The 27,093-nt window shown below is 53.1% G+C and overlaps 1 protein-coding gene across 2 annotated transcripts in view; it reads right to left on the minus strand.

Annotated features, from left to right (window-relative positions):
• The window catches only part of FGD1 (FYVE, RhoGEF and PH domain containing 1), a 36,581-nt gene extending 9,919 nt beyond the window's left edge, over positions 1 to 26,662 (minus strand). The window contains exons 1-9 of one of the 2 annotated variants that reach the window (XM_082445144.1): positions 25,553 to 26,662; positions 9,486 to 9,590; positions 9,233 to 9,406; positions 8,751 to 8,928; positions 8,187 to 8,625; positions 6,812 to 6,901; positions 5,977 to 6,125; positions 4,442 to 4,598; positions 4,198 to 4,336 (exon numbers count right to left, since the gene is read on the minus strand). In XM_082445144.1, coding sequence (XP_082301270.1) covers positions 4,198 to 4,336; positions 4,442 to 4,598; positions 5,977 to 6,125; positions 6,812 to 6,901; positions 8,187 to 8,625; positions 8,751 to 8,928; positions 9,233 to 9,406; positions 9,486 to 9,590; positions 25,553 to 25,859 — 1,738 coding nt within the window. In that variant the 5' untranslated portion in view covers positions 25,860 to 26,662. The remainder of the gene's footprint in view (positions 1 to 4,197; positions 4,337 to 4,441; positions 4,599 to 5,976; positions 6,126 to 6,811; positions 6,902 to 8,186; positions 8,626 to 8,750; positions 8,929 to 9,232; positions 9,407 to 9,485; positions 9,591 to 25,552) is intronic. The other variant, XM_082445145.1, reaches the window with a different exon arrangement.
• Between the last annotated feature and the right edge of the window lie 431 nt (positions 26,663 to 27,093).

Raw genomic sequence — 27,093 nt, forward strand, 5'->3', positions numbered from 1 at the left:
TTTTCCTAGGGGAAAATGACCAAGGAAAATGACCATGGAAAATGACCTCCATGACCAAGTCTTGGTGCTCAAGATCTGTGGCCCCTAACCCAGTTCAGGCCTTTCAGGTGCCAGTCTCCAAGCTCCCAGCCCTTTTCCATCCTAGCTGCCAGAGGGAGCATTCTCACACACAGCTTGCTGTCACTCCTCTGTTCAAATCTGTCAGTGGTTTCCCTCTGCCTGCAGGGTAAAGACCCAGTCCTTTAGCCTGGCATTCAAGGCCCTTGGTGATCTGGCTTCTGTTGACCTCTCCAGCTTTCTCCACTTGTACCTCTCTAAACATGTCCTGTCTTCCTTCACCTGGCCAACTCAGTCTTCTGAATTCAGCTCACTTCCTCCAATAAGCCTGCCCTGAGTTCCCAGGCTGGATTAGGATACTGTCTGGGTTTCCACCTTCCCCTTTGCTCCCCTCTGTCCCACCAGTCACACTACGTATTCATTGTGTATTTATATATCTGCATCCCTCAGCAGACTAGGAGCTCCCTAGGATGGGGCCAAGGTCCCACCATCCTCTCCTGGGCTCCTGAACAGATGCTTTGCATGCCATCATTCAATTGTCACAACAACCCTATGTGCCCTGTTTGTCCAATGAGGAAATTGAGACTCAGAGAGAAGAGGTGCCGGCCCTAGGCTATCTGCCTGGGAGGCAGCAGAGCTGACATCAGAGCTGCCCTTTCTCCCACACATTCTGCATCTCCCCCACCCCAGGGCAAGGGGCATGCTGGGTCGTGGAGGCAGGCAGTGCCCAGGGAAGGGGACAGGAAGAAGACTCTGGCAAGCTGTGGGCATATAAGTTCAGGCCTGTGGAGGCCGCTGGGCTCAGACTGCTTTGCTATCAAAGTGTATTGTGTGAGGTACAGACTGGCATTTCCAGGGGTCCAGTGTGTGTAGGCTCTGTCTGGGGATTCAGTGTGGGGATTTCAGTCCAGGATTTCATTTGGGGGTTCAGGCTAGGGAGTGCGCTTTGGGGAGCTTTGTGTAGGAGCTTGGTCTGGAAGCTCTGGTGGGCCTGGTCTGGGCTTGGCAGTCTGGGATCTTGGTTTGAGTTCAGTCTTGGGCTCAGGGTAGGCTGCTCAGGCCAGGAGTTCCAGCTGGCCTGGTTTGGGGAGTCTAGGGTCCAGGCTCCAGAGTTCAGTCTGGGAAGTAGAAAGTGGGGGAGTCAGTCTGGGGAACCAGGATTCAGTGGGGGCTCAGACCTGGAGGTACTTTCTGGGGCTCTACCTGGGGATTTTAGTCTTGAGCGGTAAAAAAAAAATAGGGAGGTCAGCTTAAGATCTTGGGCTGGGGAGCTTAGTGAGCACATCTCAGGCTGGCTCTCATTCAGAGATTTTCATTCTGAGCAGCTCAGAAAACTGGACTGGGAGGTTCTTTCTCGGGGGTTCAGCTTTGGGCTCAGTGTGGGGAGCTCAGCTGGCCAAGCTCAAACTCTGAAGTTCATTCTAGGGACTCAGATAGGGCTGAGATTGGTATAAAACAGGAACCTAAGTTAGGTGAACTCAATCTGGGGGCTGATTTTAGGGGCATTCAGTATGGAGGGCATCAGTCAGGGTATTCAGTAATAAAAACAACTAACATTTATTGAGTCTTTACCATGTGCCAGGTACTGTGCTAATAGCTTCACCTGGATCATCTCATTTATCCTCAAAACAATTCTGTGAGGTAGGTATCATCATCATCTGGAGAGTCATTCTTTTGGGGTCAAGCTAGAAGTCTCAGTCTGAGCGACAGTAAATGGGGGGGTGGGTAATCTAGGGTGCTCAGTTTGGCAATACCTGTCTATAAAATGGTGGCTAAGGAGATGAGACTGGGAAGCTCTTTTGGGGGAATCTCCCTCTGGGACCTCAGGCTGAGGGCTGTGACTGGGAACCCACTCTCAGCGCCCCGGGTGGGGAGAGCATTTTGGAAACTCAGTCTGGGGATGTTAGTTTGGGAAAACCAGTGTGGGGGATCTATAACTGGGACCTCAAACTGGGTTCAGCCTAAGGGCTCAGGTTGGAGATGTCAGTCTATGGGGCTCATCCCAGGTAGTCAGTCTGGAAGGCTTTTTCTAGAGGTTTAGGTTTTATAGTTCATCCTGATACCTCAGTGGGGATTCTCATTCGGGGAAAGGACTAAGGCACTTAGTCTGCAGAGGTCTGTTTGTAGAGTTCAGCTATCAAATTTTCTAGTGTTCTAGCTCTTTCTAGAAGTCCAGGCTTGGTAGCAAAGTGCCCCATCTGGTGGGGTGGAAGGGGCTCAGTTTAGGAAGCGGACACAGCAGTGGACACAACTGTCTGCTCCCGACCCTTGTGGCTTCCAGGACCCCACATTTTCTTGGTTTTCCTCCTACCTTTAGGGCTATTCCTTCTAAGTCTCCTTTGCTGATTCCACCTCCCTCAACTTTGTCCTTGGCCCCCTTTTCTTCTCCATTTACACTCAGTCCCTTGGTGACTATGGCCAGCCTCATGGCTTTGCATACTATCCCTGTGCTAGTGACATCCAAATCTCTCTCTCCGGGATTCCAGGCTCATCTAACTCCAAATCAAAGTCCTAAACTCATCTCAGGAACCATCACCACCAGCCAAAAATATGCATGCAAGTCATTCTTGACTCTTTCTCCCAAGCCCCACACCCATTCACCCTAGTTCTTTCAGTGCTACTTTCAAATATAATATATTCTGAATCCAACCATTTCTCACTACTTCCACTGCTACCATTCTCATCAAGCCAACCTTTCCCACTTAGATTATTGCAAAAGGCTTCTAACTGGTCTCTCGGCTCCCTTTCTAGCTCCTCAAGTGATCCTAATCAAAACCTTGCTATGGCTACCCACTGCACTCAGAATAAAATCCATCTCCTCATCTTGGCCTTCAAAGTCTTGCTCCTGTCTCCAGCCCTGTTTCTTCCACCATTCTACCATCACTGGTCATGCTCAGGTCACACTGGTCCTCTTGTTGGTCCAGAGATATGCAAGCTGCCACCCCCTCCCCCACCCCCCCCTTAGGAACTCTGCACCTGCTGTTGCCTCTGCCTGGAACGTGCTCCTCCCTACTCAGCATGTGGCTCCCTTCTTCTTATTCAGATTTGACTCAAATATCCTCTATTCTGAGAGGCCACCCAATCTAAAGTTGACCCCCCAGTCACTGTCACATTACCCTCTTATTCTCTGAATCACACATAGCACCTATCTAATGTTCTCCAGTGTATTTATGACTTTTGTCTACTGTCTGTCTCCCCGAGTAGAATACACACTCCCTGAGATCAAGGACCTTGTCTGTCTTGTTCACCTCCATGTCCCCTGTGCCTAGGACAATGCACAGAACACCAAGGTGCTCAGTAAATAGCTGTTATATTAATGAAGGAATGAATGGAAGTAACAGTCTGGGGAGAGAAAGTTGGGGAGACTCTGGGCAGCACTCTTTGGGGTGTGACCCTGAGGAGTGGGTCTCATACTGAAGGAATCAGAATGAAACACTTTTCTAGTGGTTCAATGTGTGAGTACTTGTCTAAGGAGGTGGTATCTCAGCCTAGAGATCCAAATCTGGGAGGCAGAAAATATGGAGTCCAGTCTGAGGTGCTCAGTTCTGGAGAGGTGATTCTGTGGGGTTCTGATCAGACATGGGGGTTCTTTTGGGAGGGTCATTCTGGGTAGTGGCTGGTGGATACGGAGTGAAGCTCTAATGTGGAGGATGAAAAGTCAGGGGCTTGATGAGACAAGCCTCTTTCTGGGGAGCTCAGCTGTGGAGATTCAGTAAAGAGGACTTGGCCTGAGAGGGTCAGTCTGGGCTCTTAGCCTGGTGGCTCAGTCCCTGGGGGTTTAGACTCAGTTTCATTTTGGACTTGGGACAACTTCGTTTGAGGACAAGTCAAGGGGTCAGCCTTGGGGTCTCAACCTAGGAAACAGATGGCTCCCTTTAGGGGATCTTTCTGGGTATGCCCCTCAAACTCTGGAGTTCCAGTTGGGAACTTCAGACTGGGGGGACTCCTGAATGTTCTGTCTGGGTGCTCAGGTAGAGATCTCAACCTGGAGGTTCATCCTGGGGTCTCATTCAAGACCCTCAAGGTGGGCCTTTCAGTTTGGAGGTCCTATTCTGAGATCTCAATTACGTGGCAATGGAAGGCTGACCCTGTGAGTTAAGTCTTGGGGTGGGGGGGCAGGGTCCGGCTGTGTGCACTCACTTTGGGCATCCTTGCTGTCCGGGGAGCCATGGGGCAGCTTTAACAGATAGTCCTTGAGAAGCAGCTCATAACGGGGGATGCGCTGCACGGGCTCCAGCATGTGGTGCTGCAAGGTCAGGTTGCCACAGGCTTCCTCCTTCTGTGACAGGCAGAAGCAGGAGGGTTCAGGTCTGGCCAAAGACCCCTGACTGGGTCCCTGCAGACCTGTCCACCCCAGTCGGCCCCATCCAGCTTCACTGCTTACCTGCACCTCATGGATGATCACTTTAAACTGGGTAGAGCGCTCTGTCCAGGTGTTGACCAGCTCCACGGCCCGGTCAAAGTTCTTCACATACTCGCCGTACATCTTGAGGAAGGGTGCCAGCTTCTGCAGGATGTCTCCAATGCGTGGGTAGCGGTCCCTAGGGGGAACCAGGGGCTGATGTGGTCCTGCTGATCCTTGTCCCCCACAATGCCCCCACCCTGTAGGCCGGTCTTATCTCAGTCCTGGAAATCTACCTCTCAGCCAGTCTGCTCCTTTGGAAATGCTGCTTATACTATACACAAAGTAGGCCAAAAGGCTCAGTTTGACCTGAGACCACGGCCTGGGTTGCCACCCACCCCAACTCTGCCCTGCCTTGAGCACAAGGGATGACACATCCTGGAATACCCGCTCTGACCTTACTGCAAGGGCCACTTCATACACTGCTTTTTGATTCTGTGCCCAGCCTTGTGCTGGGTGATTCTGGGGACACAAATGAGTCACACTTAGCTGAGCCCTGAGAGGGTCACTGTCAGGTAGGGGAGGGCAAAGTAACCAGGCCTGGTTGCACTCCTCAGGAGTCACAGTCTACTGGAGGACACAGAGGACCAAACCTGGTCCCAGCCTTCATTGGTCACAGTCTGCTAGGGGAGACACAAGAACCAGCCCTGGTTCAGCCCTCAGGGGTCATAGTAGTTGGGGAGATGTAGGAAGTGACTTCATGCCAGCCGTCTGTGGTCACACAGACACGCTTTATCCTGTGGGTGTGGGGAGCATGGAGATGATTTAATCAGGAAGTGACATGGTCTGACTGTTGTTCAGAAAAACCATTATGGCAGGTGGTATAGACGCTAAAGGATGAATTGGAAGAGGAGAGCTTGGAAGCCAGGAGACTGCCTATGAACCTTGCCCTTCTACCTCAGGACTCAGCTCAGATCTCACCTCCTCCCTGAATCCTTCTTTAACCCCCAGGCTAGTTTTGGTCCCTTTATCTGGATTCCCACAGCCTCCCATTCTCAGCTCTATCATAGCACTGATAAAAACAAACAAAAACAAACAAACAAAACAACAAAAAAAAACAATAGCTCACATTCATTTAGCACTTATTACATACCAGGTACTGTTTTAAGCTCTCTACATGTATCAACTCATTTAATCCTTAAAATAACCCTACAAGGTAGGCTATTACTATTACCCTCATTTCACAGCTGAGGAAACTGAAGCAGAGTAATTTAAGAAACTCACTTAACATCATAAAGCTAGCAAGAGGCAGAACTGGAATTTGACCCCAGCCAATTTGGCTCTTAACCTCATACTCTTTAGAGCTTTGCTATAATTCTGTTGTAATTTTCTGAGTCCTGATCTGTCTTTCATTATAGATTGGGAGGGCCTAGAAAGCAGAGCTTAGGCCTGATTCTTTCTGTGAAAGGTGGTGAGGGGAGAGGGCAGGCAGGAACGAACTCTCGTGCACACATCTGGCCTGGGCTCGGCAGGCAAGTGGGCAGGAAGGCGGGCAGCTTAGGTCTGGGGCCCCTCACCATTCCTCCATGCGCTTCTCTAGCTCAGGCAGCAGGAACTGCTGGTGGAAGCAATAGATGGAGCAGATGTTAGAGAAGATGCCATGGACGACGTCAGCCGGGAAGGAACTGCGGTTCCGAGCTTCTTCCAGCAGCCGGGCGCAGAACACCTATGGGGCAGGGCAGGAGAGATCAGCCCAGTGGGGCCTGGGGCTTGGCTGGGGAAGGGGCAACTGGCAGGTGAGGGCAGTGTTTGTGGGCAGCTCTGTGGAGTTTTGGGATCAGCACTGATCTTGAGACTGAGGAGTGAAGGAATGGAGTTAGGCTTATAATGTGGGGTTGGATTTCAGGTTGTCAAGGTTAGGATCTGAAGGTAGGCATTGGAACAACGAGAACTCAGGATCAGGGTCAGGGTCAGAGAGAAGTTTGGAATTAGATCCATTCATTTAACAAATATTTTTGAGTGTCTACTGTGTGCCAGGCAGTGAACAAAGCAGACAAAAATTCCTACCCTTAGGGATTCTAGTGGGTTTGGGGGTCAGGAATAGGTCCAGGGTTAGAATGAGGTTCAGAGTGTGGTTCACAGCCAGGGGTTAATTCAGGATCTGGGTCAGAGTTGCAGTCAGGGCTGGTATACCTACCCAGGTTTAGGAATGAGGGTTGATACAAAGATCAAGCTTGGGGTCATGAATCAGAGTTGGCTTCAGGGATAGGATGGGGGTCAAGGTCAGAGGGGAGCCTTACCAAACTCTAGATTCTGGCCTCAATGGTAGGGTTGGGCTCAGGTCCTATCACTTCCTCCTTGGCACCCACCTACCAGGTCCTGGTGCCCCGGCACCCCTGAGGGACCATTCACCTGATCCAGGAGGTGGAGCCTGGAAACATAGGCTTTCTCGGTTTGCAGGAGCTCATTGGCAATGTGGAACACCTTCTGCTGCACAGTCAACTGGAGAGAGAAGAGGCAACTGGTGGTCCATCATCCTGTACCCTAATCTTCACCAAACCCCCAGAATTCTCAGATAGTGTAAATGCTACTCTAAGCCTAATGCCACCCCGAGATAACCCTACCTCCCATCCCTGAACCCATAAGCCCCACAGCTTCACCCCTAACTCCCCCGTGTTTCGTAAAGGTCACCCCTCAATTCTGAGGCCGTGCACTCCTCATTCGGTCACTCATTCACCCAGCCATCTGCTCCCTCTATTCACTCAGCATAGTGTAGTGGTTAAGGTGTGGGCTGGAAAGTCAGACTTCCTGGGTTCAAATCCTAGCTCTGACATTTACTAGCCTGCGTAAGTTGTATAAATGCTCTGTATTTAAGTCTCTTCATCTACATATACAGATAATAATAGGACCTAAGTCCATTTGTAATTGAGACAACAAAATGATTTAATATATATAAGACATATTAGACTACAGATTAAGTAGACTATAAATGTTATTTATTCACCCACTCAGTTCACTGTCAGCAAAGGCTTGCTGAGTACCTGGGGTGTAAGGAAAACCCAAAAGTATAAAAATGTATAAAACTCATTGCCTGTTGGCCCACTTGCCTGTTCACTGGACACATATTTGCTGAGTCCCAGACCTCGGCCCCCACATTTGAGCCGGGTTCTGGCGGAGCAGGTATTCTGGCTGCGACCTAATTAAGTGCAAGGATGCCTTTGGAAGCAGTGTTAGGCTGCTGGGGCACAGAAAGGGATTCCTGCTGCCGAGAGCCTTTGTCCCACAGCCTCAGGTTCCTAGGGGGCTCTAAGCTCTTGTGGCCCTCCGGAGGCCAGCTGTCTGGAATTCTCTCTGGATGTGAGACTTTCCATTTTACAAATAAGGAAACTGAGGCTGTGGTGGGGCAGCAGAGACTTGCCCAATGTCACATAGCTACTGAATCTGGGGATTTTCCAGTTGGAACAGGACTTTAAAGATCCCCAACCATGATGCCCATCTTCAAGATGGAAAAACTGAGGTCCAGCTAGTGGTTCTTGGATGAGGGTAGAACAATTTTCCTAGTGGGCATTTGGAATTGTGCATGGTCATTTTGTATTTACAGTGATGGGGGGACAGCGTACAGGTCTGCTACTGATATTTAGTACCAGGAGACCAGGGAAGCCAAACATTCCAAGTGGAAACAATGCCCTGTTTCAAGAAATACTGAGCTGGGGGAACAATCAAGTGTAAAAGCCAGGCTCCTGATTTCTCCACACAGTCCTGCCTCTCAGTGAACGTGGGTCAGTACCTCCACAGACTCTTGTCTCTCCATCGGGGGCACTGGGATTTCTCTGTCCTTCTCATCCTCCTCCTCGTCATCCTCCTCCTCCAGGTCACTATCAACCTCCTGGGAGCTGGGTCGGTGGGAGTCGGCCAAAGCAACAGGGACACTGGCCAGGGCAGGGAGCCCGGGGCAGAGGCTGTGGCTGGGGGGCCCATCATCACTGATGAAGCAGGTCTCCTCGCTGTTGGATGGTGAGCTGATGCTGTCAATACCGCTGTCCCGATTGGGCACCTTCTCGCCGTCCCGGGGCCCGGGAGCCAGCAGGAACAGGCAGCGGGAGGCCTCGCCCTCGGGGAGCTGGGGCACTGGTGGCTGCAGGGGTGGCTGTGGCAACATGGCTGGCTCTGCGGGACCTGGGCTGGGGCCAGGGGCTGGCCTATCCGAGGCGACAATCACAGGCTCTCTGAGGTGGGTGGTGGACACACATGAAGGCAGGGTATGAGCTTGACTGAGAGGCCTGTCTTACAACTGTCCTTTCTATCCCAGGCCCACCCTACCCCCACAGGGTCCCCCGGGGACCAGACTCACCTTTCAAATTTCTCAATCAGTGAGGATACTGCTGCAGAACTGAGGCTGGCCTCTGCCCTGGAGGCCAGGCCCTTGGCTACTCGGGGGTCTGCAGGCAGTGGGCGTGATGGCGGGGGTGGGATGGGCTCAGGTGGTGGGGGCATCCGGGGCATCTGCAGGTAGCTGGGCTTTGGGGGGACTAGAGAGATGGATGGGAAAAAGAGGGGAGATCCCAATGGGCTGAGTTTGGAGTTGGCTGTCATAGCCAGACCACAGGCCCCTCCACAAACCCCCAGTCTGTACCTTTGCCTGAGGTAGGCACAGAGCAGGCCTGAGGTGAGATGCCAGTATGCACATGTTAGCCCCAGGTCACAGCCCTTTGCCCCTAGACCACAGTGCTTCCTGTCCTTCTAACAAGCCCTCTCCTCTCCCACTGGCCAACCTTTCCCCTCCTCTGTCCCCTCTCATGGGCCATTCCTCTGCCCCTCTCTGGACCCACTTACCCTGTGGCTTTGGGCCCGGTGCCCGCTTCAGTGGTGAAGGACGCTGGCTGGGGGTTTCAGTGGGGGGACCTGGGTCTGAGCGAAGTCGCTGGGGACCTTCTGGATGAGGCTCAAGGCTCTGGCCAGGGTCAAGGGACAAACTTTTAACCAGGATACGGTTTCCCTGGTGCAGCCCTGCAGAAAGGGAGAAACTGGGTGTGAAGCAACTGATTACCCCAAAGGAGACTGGGAAGTTGTATGTCTTAGCAGGTACCTGTGGTATCGGGTTTTCCTGAGCCCCTTTCCTGGCCACACTGCCTTTCTGGGAAGCCTTCACCCCAGCCGTCAGACGGGGAGCCAGGCCCAGGGTTGTGGCTGGCTGTTTTCAGTAACAGACAAGAGTTCTTTGTGATTAGTACATTGATTTCTTGTATGTCAGCAGGCATTATTATTAGGCAGTTTAACCAGGCTTGGGGGTGAGCACGAGCAGCCTATGGTTTGTGTACATGCTTGCACTCTTGTTTATTTAGCCACAGTGAGATGCTGAGCCTAAACCATTCTTCACCTTTTTTCTTAAGGTCCTGAGGATATCTGGACTTCCTTTTCTACGGTTCTGTATAGCTGAAAATGATGAAATTATATTTCATGAACAAAAGTTTTGCTTCTTAAAATGCCAGCTTCTCACTAATCTGTACTATCCTCTATTTCCACACCTACACACACAAACACACAGCCAGCAGCCAGAGTTCAGGTCACAGGAACAGCTTTAAACAGGCAAAAAAATTCAGAGAAGGGAGGCCTTTTTGCACTGTCCCTCTTCTTTCACTGTGGGCTCCCTACCTACCTTTGTCTTTGGGCCTGGGGGAGATGATGGTCACACTGGGGAGAGAAGATTCAGTCTGGGAGGTATGAGGGACACCCCCCCACCAAGGGATGGCATGTCCTAAGGGAAGGAGTGTGGCCTGGATGGGCAGGGAGCTGTGGTGGGTCTCAGATGATAGAGAAGAAGGGGAGGGGGAAGAGTAGAGTAGAGAGGGCAAGCCCTGGATGGCAGTCTGAGGAGCTGGGTGACCATCCTGTGGGCAGAAGGGAGCCATGAAAAGCTGTTGTAGGGAAGGATGCAGGCAAACAGGTGTGAGGACGAGAGGGTGAGTGGCAGCCAAGAGCCTCCAGAGCTCCCACCCACATATGGTGCCAGTTTTGCTGTGCCACAGACTCTCACGTGGCCTCTCACAGCCACAGAGAGTCTGTTAATCTGTGTCACACAGTCTCATACATGACCAGTCACAAGTGGGCCCACTCAGTCACAGAGACACATGGGGTTATTTACACTGTTTCACTTAACTTTGGGGCCGCACAAATTCAAACATCCAATCACGTGCCACCACGCTTCTGAAAGCCTGGTCACACATAGTCACAAAGACCCACAGTCACAACTTCACATGTTATCACACAGCCTCACGGTATCACATGCACCGGCAAACGTGGCCATGCACAGTCACAAAGATGCAAGTCACACGGTGGCAAATATACAATTTCACACACAGCCCCATACAACAATCACCCAACCACTTACCATCATATACCCACTTATATACTCTTCAAATATGGTTCCACTGAGTCACAAAGATATACAGTGCCATTTATGCTGTACCTCACAACTGCAGGGGCACAGGGTGTCATACACACCAGGATATGGTGTTGCAGGTTCACACACCTGCGAACGGTTCACACAGTGACAAGACTATAGCCACACAGGGTCATTATACCATGTCAGACACAACCTTGCACAGTGGCAAAACAGCACAAAGTCACATGCCACCATGTACCCAGAAACACAGACACACAATTACAGACACATGGCATAATTTACTATGTCATACTCATGAAACAAACAAACATGTCCATGGAGTCCCTGGGTCTTAGGGGCTCAGGTATACACACCCACATGACACTTGCCTCCTGGTCTAAATAGTCATGGTTTCACATGCGGCCTCTGTTGCAAAAACATACAGCTACAACACAAAGATACCCTACCGGGTCACAGGCAGAAAGAGCAGCAGGGAATTTTAGCTCTCCCAGTCCAGGAGGGAAGGGAGCAGCCCAACCCACAGGGTTCCAGCAGCTTCCCAGGGTCTCTGACTCCATCCAGGCCACAATCCAGTCGCAAAGGCCCCAGGGGCCTCAGGCCATGGTCCCCTCCCAGCCCTGAAGGAACAAGGTGCCCCAGGCCACAGGCTGAGGCCCCCACCCCCACTCTGTACCTGGCTTTGGGTGCAGTTTCCTTACTTCCTTTCCCACTTGAGCAGGCAGGGCCCTGGCTGGGAGGGAGAAGGTGCTCCTCTCAGCTCAGCTGGGCTGCTTACCCTGCCCTGCTCAGCACATCCTGGCCTGCTCCTGCCCTGCCCTCCCCCTGGGCGTGGGGTTGAGGGGGATGAATCACCTGGAGGGCGGCACATGCAGAGACATAGTTCGAGAGACAATATGGCTAGAGAAAGTGAGAGACACAGAGAGCAGCTGAAAGGACCAGAGATCCAGAGAGCAAAGCGAGGCACCCCACCATGCAGAGACCCCTCTCAGGGTTACACACATAGGTGCCAGGGTCCCAGGTGCCCCTTGTCTGCCTCCTTGGGTCTGGAGGCGCCCATCTGGCCCTGTCTCCACACCTCAAAGCAGGCAGGCCTCCCTGGGCAAGCCCTCCCACCCAGTCGGTACAGGGCAGTGGGGCCCCTAGTTGGGGCCTCTCCCTCTCTCCACTGCTTGTCCCAGGGATAGGGTGACCATGCCACCCTCTGTGGCCTTGCTCTGGCCCACTCTCTGCTCCCTCCTCACCCACCTCACCTGGGAGTGCACAGATGGGCCTGCCCCTCCTTTCTCTCTGCCTCCTTGCAGGCAGCCATGCAGAACGGGATTCAAATATTCGGGGACACCCTGGATTCCCAGTTGAGAGGGGCAGGGACTGTCAGCCCAGTTTCTAATGAAGAGATGAAGGCAGCGAGAGGGGCAGTGACTTGCCCGAGGTCACACAGCAAGTCAGTGACAGACTTGTAGCAGACTGATCTGAGACTGGACTTCTTAACCCTGCTCTCCAAGAGGAAGCTCAGAAAGAGGGGAATCTAGAGGGGCAGAGGTGCGTGTCAGTGCTTCCCAAAGTCATGAGCTAGTGCGGCTAGTAAGAGCAACACCCCCAAGCCTGCCCACAGATTATGACAACAGGGCTTCAGTTCAGGAGCCTAGGCCTGGCCAAGAACCAGGCAGGGCTCCACTGAGGGAAGAAGATTCAAGATCCATCTCTCACCTATTGCAGTGCTCCCCCTCCCTGTCCCTCTGCCTACATTTCCCTGTTTCCTCCTACGTTTCCCCTTAGTGGCCCCCTTGGCCCCAGGTCTTGCTCCCTTCGGGTGGCTAGATGGACCTCCAGCTCAGGTCATGCCACTTATCTGCGCAAGAACGTTCCATGACTCCCCATTGCCCATCGGGAAAATAGAAGCTTCCCAGCTAGTTCTCTATGGCCCCTCAAGACCCTGCTGAACTCCCTGGCTTCCCTCAGCTTAGTTTAGTCGCCCCAATACTTCTGAGCTCTGCTCTGAGCCTGGTAGATTCTGTGCTGGGGGAGTTGAAAATCCTATCTCTGCCCTCAGGGAGCTCCGAAGGGAGGTCCTTCCCCTCCCCTAGATATCACAGCCCTTCCCACTTCCCCATTCCATCCCCACCCCCCCTTAAGTCCTGCATTGATTTTCTCCAGTCCATTTTTTTTACATTTAATTTAATTTTTTTGGCCAAGCTGCTCCGCATGTGGGATCTTAGTTCCCCGACCAGGGATGGAACCTGCGCCCCCGGCAGTGGAAGTGTGGAGTCTTAACCACTGGACCACCAGGGAAGTCCTCCAGCCCATTTTTTATGGTTGATAATCCACAACATTCTCTCTTACACATGCACGCACATCCACACTCACACCCACACACCTGACAAGGTCTTCCACCAGCACTGCCCCCTTGACCACTGGCATTAGAACAGAGGCCACAAAGGGCATCCCCCTCCCCCACCACGAAAGTCACACCACCAAATGCTTCCAATGCAGGGGGCACGGGTTTGATCCCTGGTCTGGTGGGGGGGGTAGAGAAAACCGCAAAGACCTGGTGAGAACCACAAAGCTGCTCACACGTCCACATGCAACACGCTTGGCACAGGGTGTGCACACACAGCCATACTCAGGCGTCTCTTGTCACTGATGGGAAACACGCCCTGGGCACCCCAGGATGCCTGGGTGTGGCCCTGGCTCTGCTGTGGGTGTGGGGTGCGCCCTCCGACAGGCCCCTCAGCAGGCCGAAGGGCAATCTTGATCCTGACCCTGAGGGAGCTCCCAATCTCAAAGACAAGAAACTCTCATTCAGGAAAAGCTAAGTGCGGCTCAGGAAGTGCAAGGGGGTCAGCCTGTTGGGACTGGGGAAGCTCAGGGGAGGGAGAGGCCAGGGACAGGATGGCCAGATAAAATACAGGATGCTCAGTTATGTTTGACTTTCAGATAAGCAATGAATAATTTCTTAGTATAAGCAAGCCTCATGCATACTAAAAATGTATTATGCTATACTAAAATTTTTTTGTTGTACATCTGAAATTCAAATCTAACTGTACTTTTTTGGGGGTGAACTCCAGAAGCCCTAGTCAAGAAGGGATTCTAGTGAATGAGGTGGAGCCAGGCCTCCGAAGTGGCACCAGGCAAGCTGTGGGCTCTACCCAATTTCCCTGCAATGGGCACCTGAATGCTTATGACAGTGACATTATCTCAGGGATCACCTTGAATCTGGTCTTATTTATTAAAAAAACAAAGTCAATAATTAAAAACCTGTGGTACTTGACCATTCCAAAGAAGGGTGGCATGACCACACTCGATGACCAGACTGCATGGGTTAAGGTGTTGTGAAGCCTTCACTAGGAACATCTGGCTCAGGAGTAACACAGACCTCAGTTAAATCCCAACACCCTCACTTACTAGCTGTGTGGCCCTGGGCAAGCCTCTCCATCTATCCGAGCCTCAGTTTCCTTGTGTGGAAAATAGGATAATAATCACAGCTCCCTGGTTTTGAGGAGTCCATGACACAAAGAAGGGAAAGAGCATAGTGCTCCCCCACCCGCAGAGCAATGTGGCTTGAACTTGAAAGCCAACAGAACCGCACATCCACAAAGACACAAAACTACGCACACAGATACATAAACCCACAGGCCACAGGCTGCAACCCAACACAAAGCTATCAACACACTGAGAAACGTGTGCAAACCCAGCCAGAGATGGACACAGAATCCAGCACCACTCTCCTTGGCAGCTTCTCAGATCAGGGCGGGATTCCTACTAGAGGCGGAATGGCAGAGAAAAGACAATGGTACCCCATCCCCCATTCAAATTCAGTTCAAATATAGAAAGCAAACAAAACCATAAAATAAGTGTCAAGAAGTATAACAGAGTTTGGAATTTTCCCATGACAACTTACTGTTAGTGAAATAGCAAACTCATTCCAAAAATTGTTTCTGGTAGCTTCATGCCCCTGCTTGGCAGGTGCCCTGAGCATGTGCTTCTGGGCTTACTGGCAGAGTAGGTCTACCGTCTAGCTGAGTTTGAGGACAATGACTTTACCACTGGAACTGGACCCTTACCTCTTTCCGAGAATTTCAGCTCCCAGCTCTCCCCCTCCCTGGCCAGCAGCAACCCCTCTCCCTTCTCCCAGCTTTAGCCTTGGCTTAATCTCAAGACAGCTAATAGGACCCCAGACTGGACCTCAGCCATTAACTCCCTGGTGACGTGGGGAATCGCTTCACAACTCTGGACCCCGATTTCCCCATCTGCAAAATGGGGAGCATATGTGTGTGCTTCTCATTGTGAGGAACTGGTGACATGCTATTGTGGGCAGAAGCCAGCCCTAGCACTCAGGCCTGCTGACCCCCAGTGCATGGTTCTCCCAGCAGCCCTCAGCCTCCAGGCTGAGGTAGGCCCCTGGGACAGTTGAATTCCTGGGGGTGGGGTGGGGTGGGGAAAGGGAGCAGAGGGAGTGGAGAAGAAAGAACAGCAAATAAGAAAGTGTCCTTTGGGCAGCCAGCTCTGTGGGGGGGCGGGGGGGGGGAGGGGAGTCCCTTAGCTTGAGAAAAAAGCAGAGGATAAAAGTGGAGTAGCTGCCCCACCTCTTCCCACCTGCCCCTTGAATGTGAGGTCCAGCCCAGCTGCCCTGCTCCACCTTTGCAGCCAAACTTGCTTGGCCTGGCAGATGTTCTTTCTGAAAATTTAAACACAAAACTTTGTCAAGTATGAGAAGTGCAGGGGGAGCTGTCTATAGGAACCCTGTGGCTAGCCCGAAGATCCCTTCCTTGAAGTGGACTGGTCTTGTGAACATAAGGACTCTGCAGAAAAATGGAGGCACCTTTTGCAGAGTGAAGGCATTTTTGGAAAGTGGGAGCCATTCTGGCAAGTAAGGAGCTTCCTAGAGTGTTCCCTCTTGAAAACTGGAGAAACTTTCTGTAAAATGAAGGTTTTTTTGTTAAAAAGAAGGCTCCTTCTGCAAAGGGAAGAAGTTTCTGCAATATGGAGGCGCTTTCTTCAAAGTGGAGGGACATTCTGTAAAGTGAGGAGAGTTCTATAAAGACCCTTTTGTAAAATGGATGATGTCTGTAAATGAAGGACTCTTTGACAAAATACAAGACTGTTCTGTAAAACGGAGGAACTCTTTTGTAAAATGAGGCTCCTCTGTAAAGTGAAGAACGTTTTTGTGAAGTGTGGACCCTTGTGTAAAGTGAGGACCTTTTTGTAAAATGGGACAATATAATGCAATAGGGGATGGTGAAGACGGGGGTAAACTGGAGAGCACATGCCTCACTTAAAGTAGGGATGGCAGCTTCTCCCCTCTATCTAATTGTCACCTTGCAGTAATGGGGGCCCTGCATTTTCAGGTCTTCCAATATTTCAAGAGAATCAGAAATCCAGGCTTTTATGTGAAATCCCCTAATTTTAAAAACAGTGAGTAGGCCAAATGAAACTTGTGAGTCAAATTAAACTTGTGGGCCACCAGTTTGCAATATCTGAGTTAGATGGTCCTTAAGGTCCCTTCCACCTCTGCCATTTACCTCCTGCTCTATCTGATGTGCTCTGGCCCTAGGGCAGCAGCTTTGGAGTCCCTCCTCTACCCCCTGGAAGGGCCCAGTCTCTTCTGGGCCTGAGCACCCTCAGGGAGCTGGCTCATGCAATACTTGTCAGCAGTTCCCTGAACTGGAATCTGCCTTTCGTTCTGTCTGGTCTTCTGCCTTGTGCAGGATGCCTGGTGAAAAAAGCAGGAGACTGCAAGAACTTTTAGAACTCTCTGGAACTCAAGGTGTTCAGTTTTTTGTGGAGGATATAAGGTATGAGGATTCAACTGTTTGTTGAGCTCCTACTCTGCACCAGGCATTTTGTTGATGTTTTCCTGTAGGGCATCCTCCTAACAACCCTGTATGCTATTAGCTCCATTTTACAGATGAGGAAACTGAGGCACAGAGAAACAAAATAACTTGCCTGAGGATACACAGCTAGAAGTGGTTGAACTGAGACTGGATCCCAAGTGTGTCTGTGTCCAGAGTCACAGAGCACATCCTCGGTCAATGTTTGCTGAATTGCGAAAGAAATCACATTGGGGGCGGTCGGGGGGGAGGTCAGAGAACTTTCTAAAGGAAATGGTTTTTGAGTTCGCCCATCCAGGTTGTGTTTTTTCAGGTGTAGATAGACTGGACACAGTCCTGCAGGCAAGGGAAGAAAAGTGAGCAAAGGTGTGGATACTAGGGGTGGGGAAGTGAAGAGTGTGTTTGAAGGGCACAGTGACCAGAGTCTTGGGTTTGTAAGAACAGGAGGAAGGGGCAGAAAAAGCCAAAAGACAGGCAGGCACCCTCCTTCTCCACCAACCACTACCACCAAGATACAGACCCATAGGGGCCATGCAGAGGCAGGCACTGGCACAGAAACACACACACACACACAGAGTCTACATACAGAGACCCACATGCAGAAACATCTGGAAATGCCCCAGGGGCTTAGACAGAGCCAAGGTGTCATAACACAGGAACACATAACATATACAGACCCAAAGACACACATAGACACACATGGATATATAATGACATGCACTCAAACATACACATGGATATACAGAAACAAGAACATTAAGATATACACAAAACAGACCCATGGGGACAAAGACAGCTAGGCAGCCAGGCACATGTGCACGCATGCGCACGTACACACACACACACACACACACACACACACACACACACACACACACACACACACACACACACACACACACACACACACACACACACACACACACACACACACACACACACACACCACAGCCACATGGGAGCACAGACAGCCCATCTCTCTTCCAGTTGCTTGATTGCTGTGAGGGCCTGGCCACCTCCTCCCAGCATCTCTGGACCTGAGGCCAGAGAAGGCTGGGGGTGGTAGCTCCACCCCCAGGGAGGGGCTGGGGACTTCAGAGGACAGGAAAGGAAGGGAGTGGAGCTGCAGCTGGGAGCACTGGGGGCAGTAATTACCCAGTGCTGGGGCTGCCACGCTGGCTGTGATTTCCCTCCCCTTGAGGACAAAGCCGCTAGGGGATGGCCCCTCTGACCCCTGCTGTGTGTGACCCCAGAGCCCCCAACACCCACCCATCCCCCCTCCCCACTCCCCTCCCCCCACCGAGGCCTGGTCAAAACTGAGAGCTGGCAACACAGAAAGATCATGACGGAAAAGGACCCAGAGAGACTGGGACAAAAACAAGGAGGAAGAAGACAGGGAAACTACAGAGACCCAGAAAATCGGACAGCTAGAGAAGGAGACAGGAAAAAATGGGCGGGAGCGAGTCAGAAGGGAGACAGAGACAGTGAGGGATGCAGGCCCAAAGAGGCAAAGGGGACAAAAAGAGCAGACCAGGGCCACTTGTTGAACATGGCTACAATGTGCCACGCCGAGTGCTCTGCTCTACCTGTGGCATTTAATCCTAACAACCCTAGGAGGTGGGGATGCTAACCCCATTTTGTAGATGAGAAAACCGAGGCTCAGAGGGGTGAGGTGATTCGCTCAGGATCACATGAAACTAGAAAGTGGCAGAGCTGGGTCTGGGGGGCTCTCACCACTGCCTGCCCCTGACAGGGACATGGGGCCCAAACTGAGATCCCTGAAGGAATTCTCCAGAGACAGAAGCTGTCGGGGAGATCTGGAGACTTGGAGCCCCTAAGAGATGCAGAGTGAAAGAGCCCAGCACCTTCCCTGCCCCCTCCCCTGTGCCCCGGGGTGGGGGAGGGGGCCGCAGCTACACCTGGAACGCATTAGGCTGGGAGGCCCCGCCTGGGGAGCAGGGAAGAAGCTGGAGGGGGGGGCAGAGAAGGTGAAGGTGAAGTTGAAGGCAGCGGCGTGGGCGGTGGCGAGGGCCTAGCAGGCCCAGGCAGAAGGGCTTCTATGCCAGCTTCAGCTCCTTGGGGCCAGCGCTGCCAGTCCTGCCTTTCCCGCTTTCTACAGGCGCCTTCCCTCCCTGACTTAACCCCTTCTCTGCACGGGCCACGGCGAGGTGCTGCAGAGGGCTGAAAGCCTCCAGCAACGGGAAGAGGCCTTCAGTTCCCTCTCTGGGCCTCAGCCACACACCTGTGCCCCTCACCCTCCTGTCCTTAGTCTGGGGCCCAGATGGACACAGTTGATGCCTACTGGGCACTGCCCCTTTTTCAGGCTCCTCAGACTCAGTGCATCTTAAAACCCAGCTCTATCCCAGCCCCTAGTGGCTCTTCCTCCTGTTTCCCCACCCCAGGAATGGCACCTCCAGCCACCCAGTTCCCTAAGCCAGAGGCTGGGCTTTCTCCACGACTCCCCCTGCTCCCTTAACTCACACGTCCAGCCAGACCCCAAGTCCTACAGACTCAACTTCTTAGGAGGGCAGGAATCCATAGACTATTTTTCCCACTCCAGCCTCCTAACTGGTTTCCCTCCCATCCTCAGGGCCCTCTACAAGGTATTCTCCACACCACAACCAGGTTATGAAAACACAATCCCCTTCAATTTCTGTAGCCCGGTGAAGGGCTCCCCTTGCCTCCGGGGTGAACTCCAAACTCCTGAGCACAGGGACAAGTAAGGCCCAGCTTGAAAACACTTCCCCACCCCCACCCCCACCCCCACCCTGCAGCCACAAAGGCCTCTTGTCTGTTCCTCGAAAGTGCTCTCCTCTGCCTGGGGCTTTGGCACATGTCATTCTCGTGGGCCTGAACAGCTTTTCTGCTTCTCCTTACCTCTGGACTATTTATCCTTCAGATCTCAGCTCAAGTGTCCTCTTTTCCCTGCCTGCCCCCTCCTCATCTGTTCCTTCAGCATCTGTGCTTGGAGTTACCTGTCATGTATGTCTTCCCTGCTAGAAAGGAGCTCCACGAGGACAGGGACTGAGCCTGCCTTTTGTTGCCCACCCAGCAATTCACACAGGGCCAAGCACAAAGTAGGTACTCAATAAACATTTGTTAAATGAAGAAATGTCCTCCTTCCTCCCCTCTTTCACTCTCCTTTATCTGCTCACCAAGTACTTATGGATGCCCTACTATACGCCAGACAAATGCGATGAACAGGTCCTTGATGTTACACATGGGGAAACGAAGGCCTTGAGGTGGGAAGGGAAGCCTGAGGGCACAGTGGACCAAGGGAAGAGTCAGGAGTGCAGAGGTGCCTTCTGCTATTGCCCTCATCCTTGTCTCCAGCCCTCTGTGTTTTGAGGTACCTTTTGGAGGTGTGATGCCTTCCAGGTCCAAGGAACTGGGTACTGGAGCCTGGAGAGGCTGGACTCACTGCTCCAAGGATGTCTGCTTTCTCCAGATGAGGGCACTTAACACTTCCGGGCTGGGCAACGGCAGAGTGCACTTCCTGTCCTCATTCCAGACAGGTCCTAGCCCCACCCAGCCAGCGTCTGGCCAGCTCCACATCTGCCTAAGGCATTTAGCTAACTGGTCCCCAGAATGCCATGGTTGGCATCTGTCTGGGGCACTGGTAGCTGCCGCTCACCCTTGAAGGAGCAAGTAGCCCCAGCCAGGCTGTCCCCTAGGGGCAGAGGCACGTGAAAGGGCCGAGGAATGGGGGTGCCAACCATCTGCAACTGGAAACTTCAATTCTTTTAGTCCTGTCTGGAGAAGTCCTTTTTGCAGCTACCCAGTCTTTACACTTTGTTGTGTTTGTTTGGGAGGCCCCAGCTGACTAGAAACCAAATCTGGGTCTTTTCCCAGACACTCCCCTGGAATTTCAAACTGCTGCTCTCCAAAAATCACCAGCAGAGCCCACCACCCCCTCCTGTCATGAGTCCCCTCTTCTCCTTTCCGTGAGCAACCTCCCTCTATGGCCTCTCAGGATGCCCTCAACAGGGAAAACACGGAGGGAGCCACAGGAATTTACTTCACCAATGTTTGATTTGCTTTTCAGGAGTACTCCCTCCGTTCTTCGCAGCAGCCACTACCCTGGGTATATGTGAAATGGGTCTCAGCTTTATGCAAATATACTTTAAAAACTGCTCCTCCCCCCACCCCACCCCCAAATGACATTTCTAAGGCAAAGTTTGGGTGACTCTGCTGACCTCACTATCTTTGTCTTCAAGGATGGGACTGGGGCTTCCCTGGTGGTGCAGTGGTTAAGAATCCACCTGCCAATGCAGGGGACACGGGTTCGAGCCCTGGTCCAGGAAGATCCGACATGCTGCAGAGCAACTGAGCCCGTGAGCCACAACTACTGAGCCTGCGCTCTAGAGCCTGCGAGCCACAACTACTGAGCTGGCGAGCCACAACTACTGAAGCCCACGCACCCTAGAGCCCGTGCTCTGCAACAAGAGAAGCCAGAGCAACGAGAAGCCCGCACACCACAATGAAGAGTAGCCCCCGCTCGCCACCCGGATGTCCCCCCAGGCCTCTCAAATGCAACAGGTTTCAAATGTACATCAGTATCTCCCCCCAAACCTGCTCCTTCTCTTGCAAGTAGGTGGCCCCACCAGCATCCACCAGGTCACCGTAGTTGGTTTCAGAAAACAACCCAGACTCATCCTGGACTTTTCCTTCTTCCTCGGCCTCTACGTCCAAGCCACCACCAAGATCTGTCCATGTTAGCACCAAAATATCTCTCAGATCTTACCTTCCTCACCTGCCATCACTCTAACCCAAGCTACTATCACCTCTTGCTGGGATGACTGTGACCCCTACCTGCCGGTCTCTGACCCCACTCTTGTGCCCCTACCATCCACTCTCCACATACAGCCGTGGGGATTTCTCAAACACCCACATCTGAGCACATCATTCCCCTTCAAAGGTTCCCCTTTGCCCTCAGGATAAAGTCCCTTCGCCAGCCTTATCTCTCTACTTCTCCCAATACCAGCCCCTGTCCGAGGATGCCTCATGTCTCAGTGCCTTTGCTCCCATTGAACTTCCTACCTGAACTGCTCTCTATGTTCCTCCTAGCTCTGCAAACCTTGCTGGCACCCCTCTAGAGCCCTTCCTTTGGGCCAGGCCCTGTGCTGGGTGCTGCTGATGCCAGCGTTTCCTCTGCCTAGAGTCCCAAAACTGTAACTGCCTTCCAGCTTAAACTGCCAAATGGCAGCCATACATAAGAGCTAGGCATAAAGGGTAAACTGAGGCTGCCAGTGTTTGTGCGTATGTGGGTGAGAGGTTGACTCACTCCCTTTAGCTTAGATCCCATGCCTCCCTTCAGGGTTGGGAGTTATGGTGGGAGGCCCACACAAGGCCCTGGGGAGAGGGCCTCAGAGTGGAGGCTGATGTGGTATCCTAATGATGCTGACTCACTGTAGGACCGCAGCTAAACTCCCTCTCAGAGTCTCCACTGTCCCAGCTCAAGGATGGTTCCCACTCTAGGCTATACATCAGAATCACCTGAGGAGCTTTCAAAATAGATTCCCGGGTTGCGACCCTAAGATCCTGGAGCTTTGAGGTAGAGTCTGGGAATCACATTTATTTTTTCAAAGTCAACAAGGGGGATTCTGATGTTCATCCAGTTTAGGAAGCCCAGGACCAGACGGTGACTAGGGGCCTTTCCAGCTCCAATTCTTACTCTTAGAGTGTCAGATGATGGCCCAGGCTCCAAATCAGGAGCCAGCCCCTCATGCTGCCCCCCTCAACAGGCTGAGTCCTTCCACTACCCACGAAAAGGCTTTAACACCAGGTGCAACTCCTTTGACTGAGCTAGGGTCAAGTCCCAAGCTATCCCCCAATCAGCATCTGGAAAGATATTCCCAAAGCTGAGGAAGAGGGCAGGGCTCCCCCCAAATCTCTATGAGCAAACCTACACCTGGGAACTCCTTTCTGACTCTCTCAAAGCCCTCTCTGGTATCTCAGAGAAGTTTAGTTATCTCAGTAACCCAATAAGGCCTTAGGTTTTATCAAACTGGGAAATGGCATAAAAACAATCAACCAACCCCCCACTAGGAATCAGGGTAACTAAAAGAGAAAGCACTTTGAAGCAATTCAAAGCTTTCACATGGATAAGATATATTATTTTAAAAACCATCCCCCCCACCAGGATGGGCCACTGCCCCTAAGGATGGTGATTCTATAAAGGCCTCAGCAGTCTGAGGGAGGAAGCGGGGAGGCACACGGAAATCTTAACATGTGGACGAAAATGTTTCAACCCTTTAATTGACGCTCTCCCTCTCTCTCTCTCTCTCTCTCACTCACACACACACACACACACACACACACACACACACCCTACAACTACCAACCCTGCCCTCTTTGGGCCAATTATAGGCAAGTCCTGTGGAGAGAGAAGCAAGTCACTTGTGCCTACCCCTGGGCTGGAAGGGCAGTGGGGGAGGCGGGATCTCACGCCCCATGCTGCTGTGAATCACATGGCCCAGCGCTTGTCTTGCCAGGGCCTGAGTAATTCCTCCGCCTCTTCTTCAGAAGGTTTTTCTCTTATTTTTTTTTTAAATTTTATTTCATTCTGCAGGCTTTGCAACCAGTATCTCATAGACTTCTCATGGCATTCTCTAGATGAGGAAATTGAGGCTCAGAGAAGGGAAGTCACTCACCCGGGGTTCCACAGTGAGTCAGTTAAGAATGGTTGGATGGGAGGCCAGGTCCTTCCCTGACACCCTTCTTATTCCCACTCCTCAACTTGAAGTGAAAGAAAGAAAAAGACACCCATCAATTAGAGAGGCAGGGACTTCATTGGGAAAAAGGATCGTAGGAACTTTGTGCTGCTTTTTGGGGGGAGGAGGGGAGTGGTTCAGGATGGGTATTTTGATTGTAATTTGGAAGGACTGATGGAGTGGGAAGAATCACTGCTGTGTATTGATCAGAGGCCAGAGATCAGAAGCCTAGATGCTGCCCAGCTACTGACTCCCATACCAAGAGTATCTGGAGGGCAGGAGCTCAGTTGTCCTTCTCTTAGACAATGGTTACTGAGGGCCTACTATGTGGTCCCTTTGTATCTGTTCAGGCATTTGTTCAAGGATTTATTGAGCACCTACTGTGTGCTAGGCACTATGCTAGTTGCTGGGGATACAACGGTGAACAAAACAGATATAATCCCCTTGCCCTCAAGGAGCTCACATTCTAGTTGAGGGAGACAGGCAATAAATAAGTAGACACATAGAATAAGATAACTGCATATGTACTAAGTGCAAAGATGGAAGTGCAGTGGCAATTTCGATGGAGACCCACAAGGGCCCCTACCTAAAGTGATCAGGGAAGGTCTCTCAGAGGAGGTGACATCTGAGCTGAGACCTGAAAGATAAGAAACAAGCCAGGTAGAGAGCAGGGGGAAGAGCTGCCAGGCAGAGGGAAAAGCAGATGCAAAAGCCCTGAGGTGGGAGTGCTTGTGGCATGTTTTGGGATCTGAAAGAAGGTGCTGCAGTAAAGTGGGTGAGTAACCTTCTCCACACAGTGTCTGTCAAGGGGAGTTTGGAAAGTCAGCAGGAGCAACATGCAGGGCAGGGTGTTAAAGGCCTGTTGTCAGCTGGTTATCTCCAGCCCACACCGAGGGAGCCCCTGAGAACTCCCAGAGGTTCCACAACTAGCCCAAGGTCACAAGAGCAGCAAGGGGCACATGTTGCCCATACTTTTATGCTTTACTAATGCTACCTGGTGCTGGGCCACAGTCCCCCCAAACCTGAGAAGCCTGGGATGTGGACCCTGGGAGGTCCCAGAGGCTCAACAGCTACTTCAAGTGTTGCCCAGTGGAAGATACTGCTCTTCCTCCATGGCTCCTGGGCTCAGGTCCACATGGGATGTCCCCAGACGGGGGAGGCCCTGCTGGACTCCTCAGGCACTCAGTTCTGTGCAGTGCAAAGGTCTCTCCAGGCAGTGGTCTGTGGCCCCAGCCTGACCTAGAGCTGCTCCACCTCTGCAAATCCAAGTTCAAGCATCCTGACTTCGCCTCACAAACAACCTTATAGCCCTGCACCTCTGCAGCTCTGCTACAACTGGCTTCTGCCTCCCCCCATCACCACCTTTCTGCTGTCTCCCTACCTACCAGCCCCTCCAGCCCTTCCCTCCAACTTGACCCCCAAGGCCCACCTCTTCCACCTTTCTCTCTCATCAGCACCTTCTACTCCCTCCTTCCCTTGTCCTCCTGCCACATACACCTGGCAAAACCCCAACCTTGGATCAATCCACCATCCCTCTTTTTTTTTTTCCACTCATACTCTAGAGCTGCTGAACAGTACAGGAGAAAATCACATAAGCAGAAGGCTTGGCTTTACTTTCATGGTCTCCAGCCTCAGTTTGGGAAGCAGAAAGACCATAGACTTTGGACTCAAATAGATCTGGTTTGGAATCCTGTCTCTATACTAGCTGTGTGACCTTGGGCAACTTACTTAATTTCTTTGAGCCTCAGTTTCCTCCCCTACAAAGTGGGGCTAATGATACTTACTTCACAGGAGGCTCCTGAAGATGAAATGAAAACCCATGTAAAGCACCCAGTGCCTGGCACAATGTAGGCGCTTGGCAAATGGGAGACTCCTTTTCTCCCATTCCCCCAAACAAACCCCCCTTACTGCCTTGCAATCCAGCCCCTTTTTCTTAGAGTGCTCCCTCTCCCATTAGCCTCAGCAGATGGAAGAGAAGAGGGTCGGAAGGGTTGAGGGGGCACAGGGGACAGAGAGGAGGCGGGAGGGGGGGGACAGGGGTTGAAAGAATTAGACGAAGGCCGAGGAGCGAGGGAAGGGGTTGCGGGTTGAGAAGAGACGAAGGGCTGGGGTGAGCGGGCCGGCCCAGAGGTGGGGCTTAAAGGGCCCGAGAACAAGAACCCGCTCCCAGGCCCATGGCTCGGGCTCCCATGCTTTCTCGATCACTCACCAGGCCGGGGTTGCGAGCCCTCCAGGTGGTAGGAGAAGCGCAGGGCCCGGTGGTGCTGTGGACTGGGGCCGCAGGGCAAGACCCGGGGGCCTGGAGCGACGCCCAGACTGGCGTCCGAGGGTCCGGCAAACTGGGGATCCAAGAGGCTTCCGAGAGCCGAGCCTGATCCCCTGGGCACCGGCAGTCCAGGCTCCGAGGCTCCAGGGTCCGAGTCGGCATAGGCCGGTGGCGCGGCGCTGGGGGAGTTCGCGGTTGGGTGTTCGGGCTCGGAAGGCCCGGCGCCCCCCGGGGCTCGGTGGCCGTGCATGGTCCGGGCCTGGGCGCGGGGCCCAGGCTCCCCGCTTGGCTCCAGCTCCTGGGGCGTAGGCGCGGGCGGAGGAGGCCCGGCGCCCGGCGGAGCAGCGGCCTCAGGCTCGGGGGGCGGGGCTGCGGGCTCAGCCCCACTGCGGAGACTCGAGCCCCCGGCCCGGGCCCGGGCCAGCAGCCGTGGCAGCGGTGGCAGTACCAGCAGCAGCCGCGGCCACCGCCGCTGCGGTGCCAGGCATCGCCGGCCCGGGCCCCGCGCGGGGAGTGGGCTCGGCGGGGCCGGGGGCCCGCTGGGGAGCGCTGTCTATGCGGCAGCGGCTGGGTGAGGGTCGGGGGGTAGCGCTCGGCGCGGGCTCTCTCGTGAGCGGCGAACCACTTCCGTGGCCCCGGGGCGAGCGGCCGGTCTGTTCCGAGTGCGTGTTCTCTTCTTTCTCCCCAGATGGGAATCGATCTGGGCTCTCCTGGCTGGTCGGAAAAGGTTCTTCCTCCCGCCGCAGCGGAGGCTGGGGGGCGGAGGGGAGGAGAGGAGAGGGAAGGGGAGGGAGGGAGGGAGGAGAGGATGGCGGTGGCGGGGGGCGCGCGTGTACGCCGCGCGCTCGGGCTGGGGGTTTCCCCCTCAGCCAATGCCTTCTGACGGCGGGGGCAGGGGAACAGCCTGGGCCCGGCTTCGCCGTCCTCCCCAGCCTCGGCCTGGGTCTCCGCGGCGGCGGGCGGGAAGGAGCCCGGGGAAGGGGGGTGGGGAGGCGGGAGCAGTCGCTGAGGCAGCCGCAGCCACAGCGGCGCTGGGACCCAGTTGCCCGGGCCCCGCCCCCTCGCCCGGGATTTGCGCCTGGCCACGCCTCCTCACTTCGGCCGGCCTCAATTCTCGCTGCGACCGCCTTCAAGGCCCTCCTTCTTCTTAAAAATTCCCCCTCAGCCTGTCCTCCCCATCTCCCCCTGGTCCCGCACAGTCAAGTCTACGGGCTCAAACCCCCAAATCTGCCTTTCTGTTCCATCTCAGTTCTGCCTCCCTCTGCTCATCGTTCAATCTCTTTTCCAGCAACCTTTCCACATGTTCCAAAGTTTCCCTAGAGCTTGGCTCATAGGGAACTTGCCTTTGATACTCTTCACGCAGCTCAGACCAGACCTCATGGTTCTTTACTTCGCCACTCTGGCCAATAGCCTCAGTTCCCAGGATTGTCGCATCTGCCTGGCAACATTCCAACCTTGAATCAGTCCAACTGTCCGCCTTTTCC

The sequence above is a fragment of the Balaenoptera physalus genome (assembly GCF_965194825.1).
Source record: "Balaenoptera physalus genome assembly, chromosome: X".
Lineage (NCBI taxonomy): Eukaryota > Metazoa > Chordata > Mammalia > Artiodactyla > Balaenopteridae > Balaenoptera > Balaenoptera physalus.